Below are 10329 nucleotides of genomic sequence, written 5' to 3'. Positions count from 1 at the left end.
CAGACAAGAACCATTCAAAAGAGGGAACAGTTTCAAATTAGAAAAAAAGATATGCTAGTTGGGGTTTCTGAAAAGCCGCCCCTATTTCCAGGGGTTTCAAGAAACCGCGCCTATTTCCAGGGGTATTGTTTGGGTTGAATAATAAAGGACGTGTTACATTTATTTGCCGGTAATTCTTCATCATTTTGTCCAAAAGTAATACGTCCTTTATTATTCAACCCAAACAACACCAACCTACATTTCAGTAACTGCTAAAATATAATTATATTAATATTCAAGCCAAACAACACCAACCTACATTTCAATAAAAAGGATCTAAAGAATAACTCAATTCTTCCAAACAATTAAAACAGTCTTAACCAGAGCTTCCTTTCAATTACAATTCATAACAATCAAGTTATTATCTTCCATTCACTACCATATTTATTCTTTCACATATTAACATGCTTCTACAACAAATTTGCAGAGTATTAACCTATCAAATCACAAACAACTTCTTCCTACCACCTAGAACCATTACCACAACCTAATCAGAACATATTGAAACAATATGAAGTCTAGAGAAACCAAGGGAACTTCAAGGTATTTTTTAAAGGAAAAGTAGATAATACCAATCACATTCCATGCAGTATCCTTTCTTCAGAAGGACTTCGGGGGCAATATAGCCAGGTGTTCCAACTGTAGAATAGGCCTGCAGTAATGAAAAGAAAGAAAAGCTTCAAATGCCATAGCTCGTCAAAACAGGAGTCAACACCTTGTCAAAACACAAGTGAGAGCAGGTGATCCCAAAATGTATATACAAAATGAAAAATACCTGTTAAGAAAAATACATCTTAAACTCAACAATATATAATATACAAGGTCATAACCTGAAAGTTAACAAGGCATAAAGTTGTAATGGCTGCTTATGTATATTGACTTACAAGCATTCGCCTATTTTTCTGCCAATGCTGGAGTTGCTCCTATTGGCTTCTTTTAGGAGCCAAAGGGCATCCGTCACTCTGAAGGGCTCCACTTCTGTTGCTTCCAATAGAGAAGTCCTTCTCCTGAAGATTACTGCAATCTAGTGGTTTACATAACCCAAAGTCTGATAATTTCATGTGACCATTTCTGTCTAGCAGCAAGTGTCAGTCTTGATATCTCTGGAACGCATGTAAAAAATAGAATAGTATACCCTTACTATGTGTAAGAAAACAGGACCACTGTAAAATTAATACAATAAGATTTTAATGGTGTAAAATTAGATTTTGCAGCTTGAGCTTACCGATGAATGTAATTATGTTTATGAATTGACTCAATGACTAGGACGGTCTCCCCAACATAGAACCTGGCCTCATCTTCTGTCAGTATATCCTTCCGCATGAGCAAAGTCATCATATCCCCACCAGGCAGATACTCCACTATGAGATATAAGAACTCTTCATCTTGAAAGGAACAATAAAGCTTTACAATGCAATTGTTGTCTATTTCCACAAGTAGATTCCTCTCAGCTTTTACATGTTCCACCTAAACAGGGTTAAAATGTAATAAATGAGTCTAACAAGAGAATATTCATTTTAACAATGAGAGCAAGTCCTGATGATTCTGTTACCTGGCCTCTGCGAAGCATTTCTGATTTCTTAAGTTTCTTCATGGCATATACATGACTAGTCCCCTTCTCTCGGCATACTCTGACTTATAAAGAAAAAAATTGCAGAGTCACAAATTATCTGGCAAATCTTTTGTGACATGTGAAAAATCAGAAACATCATTTCTTTAATTTTAATGAATAAAGGTAGATTATACCTCTCCAAATGCACCCTTCCCAATCATAGTCAAGGGCTCAAAATCATCCGTCCCCATTTTATGCCTCTTAAGTCGCACGTATTCGCTCTCCTTTTTCTCAAAATACTTAAGCAAATTATTCTGCTGTTCTTCAGAGACTTCAGCATCTGCCAACTTGTTCTCTAGCATATTAGGCCTGCAAGAATAATGTGTTTAGCCTTATTAAGAACTTACAACAATTGCCATCTGCAGAAATTGTGTGCACATAATCTACTACAGCCCATCAGAGACAATATAGGACAATATGTTAAGAACAAAAATAAAGCAATTCTGTCACATATTGTCACGTTGTTGGTAATGCTAAAAGCCAAAATGCAGCAAAAATTTGTAATAAAGCATGAAAAGCTATTGAGTTGTGAAAGGTCATGTCCCAGACGTGGAGGAATGAATCTTTGACCACAACTTTTGAAGTTTTTCAGTGTGATTCATGAAAGAAAACTTTCGATTGTGTTTCTTTTTGAGAAGATGATGAAGAAGAAGAAAAGCTTAATGGGCACCAAGCACCAATGACATATTATAATCATATCTTCCCTCACAAAATCAAATTGTTCAAAGATAAGTTGGAAATATATGGACTGTAAAGGAACTTTATCTTCTTTGGAGCCATGGAAGCCAACAAATTATTGGTCTTGCATGAATAATTAACTAATCACTACTTCTAATAAACACTAAGTTGAATTTTTTTAATTAGTTGATACTTGACATTAAACATATTTACACTGACAGAGCATATGTATGAAATTTTAAGTAAATGAAATGAGAAGGAATTTGATTTCAATGTTTTCATGCTTGGATAAACTATAGTTAGATTTCTTTCAAACTCAATTTAAAGGATGGTTGAACTACAACTTATAAGTTAATAGCCAATCTTTCTGTTAATCATTCTTAATAAATCACATATTACTTTTTAAAGAGTAAACCAAACACAAAGAAAGATGCTATTTCAACTGCATATTCCCAAAATGTCTTAAGACAATTACGTTGGACTTCCAAATCACTACTACTTGTAACATTTTCAATAACAGAGATATAAAAGATAAATAACAGAGATAAGTGAAAACCATATTCAGCCAATCAAAATTTTTAATTTGGTGTTTATATATGTGATGCATGGGATGAAAACTTCCTATCAATATATATATATATATATATATATATATATATATATATATATATATATATATATATATATATATATATATATATATATTCCTTGCAGCCATATTAACAGTCTGGAATTATATATTGAAATCATCAAATTTTTAAATAATATTAGAGCAATACGAGAATCAACTATCTTCCTTTAACAGTAAACTGGTTTATGAAAGAAATACTTACTTTTCTTTCATGGCCTAATTTAGACAGGAGAATAGATAAAAAGATCTTCAGCAAATCCTCACTCTCTTCTAAGAGAACCACCATTATAGTTTGCATTGAAGACAGTACACTTTCCGGATGATCATCTCTAAGCATAAAAAAAAATATAAGCAACGTTAAAAATACTAAGACGAATAAACAAAGAAAAACTGACATATAATAAAATGGCTAAGTCATGTAAAGTTTCAACAACAACAAGAATCAGCTTGTCCAACTAGGTAGACTGTTTATATAGCAGGACATCGCTTCCTTGTCCAAAGATTCAAATTCCAAGGACACAAAAAGATGTATGATCTGTCGAATTATCTTTACTTCATTTATCATGAAATTAATGTAATATTTTATGATTGGCAAAGAGAAAAAATGATCCAGAAAAAAATCAAATACTACTACATATCTATTATGTAATATTGGAAGTGAATTGCAGAAACTTGCAGGAGTAAACTTGAATCACTTATAAATGGAGTAAACTTGCAGGACTAAACGTGCCCTCTGCCCAATTTTCTTTCTCAATCTCTTAATTAATGTGTGCTTCTTCACTTTTCAAAACGACGTGAACAAGCATTAGCATACTTTGGTTGAAAATAAATATTTTTACGTAATGATTTGTAGATCTCAAAGCAAATTTACAGATATTGAAAGGAGCGGGGGCGGGGGACCGCCCCGCCATGGCTCGCACTTGCATCTCCAAGGCAGAAATATAATCACCGGCTTCTTCTAGAAGCTTCGGGAACGATACCTTCCGGCAACCGGGGATTAATCGTCCGAGAGAGCAGGCCAAACAGATTTACGAGAATAGCACTACTCTAGCGAGTTCGGCCTTTGGCCGTGGCGGCGAGGTCACGCTCGACGGTTGCGCAGACATCGCTAGCAACTTTTTTTAAATTGTCGAAAAATTACAATAAAAAAATAAAAAAAAATTACTGCGGTTTAATGTTGAAACCGCAAATAGTTAGGAGAGGTTTCTAGAACCCAAGAAAACAATTCTCACTTAGTTTGGATAATGATATTTAGACAAACTTTTTTTTTTGACAACATTTGAACATTGATTACGTATCAATATGTGATTAATATATGATTGATCAAAAATTACTCCACAATAATATTTATGATTATTAATATTGATTGTGAAGTAATTTTTGACCAATCACAGATTGATATGTAATTAATATTTAAATATTGTCAAAAAATATTGTCTAAATATCATTATCCTAGTTTACTATATTTTTGTAGTGGTAGTTGGCTGAATTTAAAATAAAGTAAAAAAAAATCATAAAAACCAATCGCAGAGTTCATATTTCGGAAACCAAAGTTTGATTAGATTCATAATTCTTATGTAATCGATTTGGCGTAACTTTTTATCCAACAAAGTCTATAACTCAATCCGATTCGACTTATGTATATATTTATGTTATAGTAAATATTCTTTTCAGCTTATTTAGAGAATTGTATTATTTAATTTTTTATTTGAGTTTATGTTTTTATTATTAACTATTTTAAATATAAATAAGATTTTCAAATTTAAATAAGTCAGATTCTTTAGCGTTATTTTTTATTTATTTTATATATTAATTTAATTTTATTGTTTCATTGTAACCCGTGTTACTACATTGTTTCTACCTCATCAACAAATGTTTTAAATAAGACTTTTTATTTTTTTATAGCCGACAAAAGTTTCTTTAAGACTAAATTGATAATTTTTGTTTTTATCAATATTAACTACAACTCTTTTTATTTTTTTATAGCCGACAAAAGTTTCTTTAAGACTAAATCTTGATCAATTTTAAGTGAAAAATAATACAACCATATAAAATGGAAATAGATCACCAATATCAGTATTTTAAAATTATTGACAATTATTTAATATTTAACCCTTTTGTATTTAATAATAATTAAAATACTAAAATTTAAAAATTTATTAATTTGAATTAACTTTTACAAAGAAAACATTTAAAATATAATATATATATATATATATATATATATATATATATATTTAAATTTTAATAACTAATAACTTCAACAAATAATTACCTAAATTTAAATTTATATACTTTTTATAAATAAAAATTAGATAATTTAACTTTACATTAAATTTCTTTTCAAATATTTTCACCTACAATCATATTATTAATTAATTTTATTTTTCTAAGTTATTACACACAAAAAATTATTACAGAAATTATTTTGACCAAATAAATATACATTTATCAAAATTATTTTTTACAAAACACAGCCATAATTACAATATTTATTATAATAATATTTCTATTAACATAATTATAATATATTTAAATTATTTTATTTATTATAATCGCTCCTTCAATTGTTTTTTCTAATTAATTTATAAATATTAAATCAAATATATTTTTTAAATTCATATTGAAATGAGTTTGTAAAAGTTATAAATTTTTAATAAATTAATTTATTATAAATAAATATACAAATTTATAAAACTAAAAAAATGTTAATTATAATTTTTTTCCTAATCACAAACAATTTACAAAATAAAAAAAAAAGTATGATGAGAATTTAGTCTTTCACAATAAAAAAGAAAATTAAACTTCAACCATAAAAAGAACTAGTTTGGAAACAAAATTTTCTGATGGTCTACCCACATAAATAAAATTAAAAAATGGTACTGAAAAAAAGTCGACTTTATTAAAATTAAATGTTATTAAGTGATGACACAATGCTTACATAAGTCATTTACGAAGTGTTATGTAGTTAATTTTCATCTTCATCTTATGTTTGGTCTAATATGTTCAACATTGAAGGTTATCGTTTGAAAATTTATAAACCAAACAAGTTATATACAACTTTAAATGACCTTTTTCTTTTCATACCTTGGCTCAATGTCACGTGAAGATATACTTTTTCTTAATCAAGAATAAAAATTCTAAAGAATCAATATTTTTCACCATTATTAAAACTTTATATAAAGCAAATGAACGAAAATACAAAGGGAGACGATATTGGTATCCACTTAACAAATTGAAATTGTGGAAAGAATCATAAAAGATAAAAAAAAAAAAAACATTCCACCAAATTTCTTTTCTAAATATACGAGATATCTTGATATTTTGGATTAAAACATGTAGATTCTTTCTTAAAAGAATTAAAATTCATACAAAACATTGTATTAAATTTTTTCTTGATAATGGAAAATGTAGAGTGCATTATGTGAAGCTTACTTAATTTGAGTCCAAATAATGTATGACACTATCTAATACTCGTAAAAAAAAAATAGTAACATTAGATGTATGACAATAAAAAACAATGTTTATCTAGTTTCAAAGCAAGAATATGATGGGGCTAAGGTTAAAATTTGAAAATGAATTAATATATTACATAAAATATAAAAAAAAAATATTTTTAAGATATAGGGGAATATGTGAGATGTCAAATTCGGTAAATTTAATTTCCTTTGAAATTTTCAAGGATCTTTCTCCTTTTTTTTCATATAGATGGGTAAATGAACTTATTTTGATTATATAAATAATATTTTTAAGATACAGAATTTTATAATTTCATATTATAATTTCTTTATCGAACCATTTTATTTGAACATTTTAGAAACAGGTTGACCAAAAGCAACGCATAAGAAACACATTAGTTAGTAGAAACATATGTAGTGAGTGACTTAATAATAACAGACAGCAATCAGCTATGGATAGCACAGAGGCAATTTTTGTGTCCCACAGCAGAAGCTATGCAATAAGGTTGTAACTTGCCATCTCGGAACCACTCTTGACGCTTCTGCACCAGTTCATTCAGAAAATCATCAAGCTTTTCTATGGTGACATTTGGCATCACCACCACATGAGCGATGTTTCCTTCGCATGCCAACTGCCACCTGTGCACAAACTCCTCGTCATGTGGTCTCTCGAACACAACGGTGCTGCTCAGCTCGTTCAGCATTGCTCCAATGCCTGCATCCATTAGCCGATCTTTGAAGTAGTGTGCATTGCGCAAACACTTCTGCACCTCTTTCTGAAAACCTCTGTACCCTTTCATGTTTAGATTGTACCAGAGGAATATGGGTGCGTGTCCGTTTCTGCTTCCCATGATCGTCGCGTCCCTCGAAGAAAGATACTCCACGTTCCTCGAAAGAGCCTTCACATGCTCCGATCGCGTTATCTGCACGCCACACGGCATTGGGCACCCCACGAACTTGTGCCCAGAAACACTCACACTCCCTATAGGCTTCTTGAAAGAAACTTTTGGAGCCTGACAAAAATATTCGTCAACCCAATTATCTATTCAACACATCACCATTGTAAAGAACCTGCCTTTTCATTTACATTAGCTCTTACAGATATCATTGCTTTTGTTATACTCACCAGAGTGATTCTTTTAATTTGTATGCCACGCACGCTATTGTTATAAAACAGAAATAGACATCATGTGCAAAATGTTTATTAAGACTAATTAAAATAATAATCATGGACTAAAGCATATTTTCATACTGAAATCACCATTGGAATAGCTGGATCAGAGTTAGGTGAGCATTTAAATAATGATATTATTAAAGTTATCAAATGTATAGATGTTTTGATGTTAAGGACTAATGTTGTTTCAAAGCTTACACGTTTCACAAAAGGTAACATGAGACCAAACAGAGCTCCATCACAATGAATGTAGAACCTGTCATGTGAAAATCCTGCTTCCTCAAGTTTCTTTATAACCAGATCAAGGTCATCCACAGCTCCTTTCACAGTTGTACCTGCAATGTTTGAGTGTAAGAGCCATAATAAGAAAGGCGAGAGGAGAAGGCACAAGGGAGTGAGTGAGAGAAGAGGAGAAAATTGCCTATGTTCACATTCACAATTGCTGGTTTGTCCCTGTGACAAAGAAGCTTGGCCTTGAAATCATCACAATCAATCTCACCAGAACAAAGAGTGTCAATCTTCACACATTCCATTCTGTACATACGAGCAGCTTTGAAAACAGAATAATGTGACTCCTGTGAGGCATATAAAATCCCATCTGGGAAAACCTCTCTCCTGCAACAATCATTGTACCACATTCAGCATATTAATTTCAACAACATACACAAAAACTAGCTGAGACTAACCCAACAAGGATTCCATGGAGATTTCCCTCTGTGCCACAGTTTGTTATATAGCCCCAGTACTCATCTTTCTCCAATTCCCACAACCGTGCAAACCAGTCCAAAACACCAACCTCAAACTGCCTGGAGTGGACACCATAGTTGCTTTCAATAAATGGATCTCCCAAGTTGTTGATGGAAAAGTGCTGAAGTTGAGAGAGTGCCTCATAGTCAAAATCCAAATTATAGGGGTAACCTGTGAGATTTTTTCCGAAGATTAGTTAGTATATCATATATGAGATAAACCTGTTATCTAACTAATAATGTTTATTGCAAATAACTATCAAACCTAAATGATATTTGGTCCTTTCAGTCAGAGTTTTTTTGTATTTAGCCAACACACTTGCCATATAAGCTTCCCTTTCACCAGTAACCTCATCATCTATATCAGGCTCCGAAATTTCAAGGCACATGGTATGAATATTTCTTCCCAGGACAATCTTTCTCTCCCCATTTTCTGTACCATTCTGAGCCTCTACCTTGCTAATGCCATTCTCTCCGGCTACGAGTGCCACATGATCTGATATAAAAGCCGTGGAATTGAGAACCTCAGGCAGAGATTTCGTTGTTCCATTAATGCTGGAATCAGGAGCTAAAACATCAACACTTCCAGCCATCTTGCTACTTGCAGCACAAGAAATTATCTGAAAGACAGAACACACAAGTTGGTTATCAACAAAAGGAGGAACCTAAGTGCAAACAAAATAAACCATGAACCTCGAGCTATAAAACTCAGCCATCACTCTTTATCAAACACTTTGCTAGAAACCACGATTCCACTACAGGAAACGAAACAAGGCTGACCACAAAAAAGATGTTTTGGTCTACACATATCCAGGTAATTCATTTCCGTTTACTTTTAATATTCTTTTCACTTAAATTTTTAAACTTTTCCCGAAAATCAAACTAAAATCGTTAAAAGGAAACAATTTTTCAATGGGCCAAACACCACTCATATCATACTTGCTTTTGATACATCAATGTTTTTTCTGATAATTTTATGTGTCCCACTGAATCCATGTCATATATTTCTCAATTTTTTCAGCATTCTCAAGTTCTCATGGTTAATATTGTATAACATCAATACAGGAATATCTCACTTATAAATAAGGCACAATCCCAAACAGCTTTCATTCAAATACCTCCATACAGAAACAAAAATATAATTTTCCCAAATGAAGTAAGCTTAGAAGGCCTTCTTTCGAAGCAGAAGAAAACAAAACAGTTTTGGTCAGAAAAAGAACTGATTCACCAACACTCAAACCAAAACCAAAGTCACACTATGAAAATTGCTTACATATTCAAATGAAAGAAATAGAAACACTTCAATCAAGGACAAAATACATAAAAAAAAAAGAAAAAAGTTCGCAACTAAAAGTAAAGAAGAGCAGATAAAAACACAATGAAAACAACATTAAGTAATAACAGCATCACATCAAACATAAAAGAAGCTAAGAATAATTCAAATATCCAAGTATTTGGACCATATAGAAGGAAGTCACAGTTAATATAATAATTTTATGAAAAGCTAGAAGGAGAGTTATGTATACGAAATATGAAGGTTAGGAAGCACACATGAAGCAACTATGGTCTGAACTACGAAAGCTGATATTTTTCTTTCAGTCCAGAAGCACCTTCTATGGAAAGATTGAGCTATCAATCTTAAAGGGTGAAAAGGAACGGTCTTGGTTAATGGGGGGACAGGATCCGGATTTATAATCGCCACATCTCATTAGAATGATAATGAAAGGAAAAAGATATTCAAAGAACCAAAAGACTAATTGACACGGAAATCACATGTGAAAAGAAAAATATAAGATTTTAGAGGAGTTTTGACCTTATAAGAAGAGAAAGAAAAGACAAATATTGGGTTTAGGTGTTTAAAAAAATGTTAGTGTTCATATATCATTACACTTAATGAAATTACCCTCCCATCTTTTTCTCTTCACACACTATATCTTAATGAATAACGTAACAAATGATGTAATATAAAAATGTGGGCAAAAATTCTTCTT

At 31.4% G+C, this 10329-nt stretch overlaps 1 protein-coding gene and 1 pseudogene across 2 annotated transcripts; both read right to left on the bottom strand.

Moving 5' to 3' along the window:
* Window positions 1-352: 352 nt before the first annotated feature.
* LOC106752864 lies at window positions 353-4066 on the bottom strand (annotated as a pseudogene).
* A 2676-nt stretch (window positions 4067-6742) lies between these two features.
* Window positions 6743-10114, bottom strand: LOC106752831 (serine decarboxylase). 2 transcript variants are annotated; one of them, XM_022777303.1, is made up of 6 exons: window positions 9865-10114; window positions 8604-8958; window positions 8279-8510; window positions 8014-8207; window positions 7791-7927; window positions 6743-7431 (listed from the first exon to the last, which is right to left on the bottom strand). In XM_022777303.1, the coding sequence occupies exons 2-6, from the start codon at window positions 8929-8931 to the stop codon at window positions 6865-6867; spliced, it is 1458 nt and encodes a 485-aa protein (XP_022633024.1). In that variant the 5' UTR covers window positions 8932-8958; window positions 9865-10114; the 3' UTR covers window positions 6743-6864. The 2 variants fall into 2 exon arrangements, with proteins under 2 accessions (XP_022633024.1, XP_014490089.1); XM_014634603.2 differs by having other exon boundaries at window positions 9890-10114.
* Between the last annotated feature and the right edge of the window lie 215 nt (window positions 10115-10329).

Source organism: Vigna radiata, unplaced genomic scaffold, assembly GCF_000741045.1.
Source record: "Vigna radiata var. radiata cultivar VC1973A unplaced genomic scaffold, Vradiata_ver6 scaffold_48, whole genome shotgun sequence".
Lineage (NCBI taxonomy): Eukaryota > Viridiplantae > Streptophyta > Magnoliopsida > Fabales > Fabaceae > Vigna > Vigna radiata.
The sequence above is the reverse complement of the archived record's forward strand: the minus strand, read 5'-3'. Positions and strand labels throughout refer to the sequence as shown.

Bases quoted from the DNA above. Each gene is read 5' to 3' on its own strand.
- LOC106752831 (XM_022777303.1), bottom strand. From the start codon at position 8,931: ATGGCTGGAAGTGTTGATGTTTTAGCTCCTGATTCCAGCATTAATGGA. The intron at 8,511-8,603 runs GTTTGATAGTTA...AAAATCTCACAG, and splicing joins AAGGACCAAATATCATTTAG to GTTACCCCTATAATTTGGAT. The intron at 7,928-8,013 runs GCAATTTTCTCC...CAAACATTGCAG, and splicing joins AATTGTGAATGTGAACATAG to GTACAACTGTGAAAGGAGCT.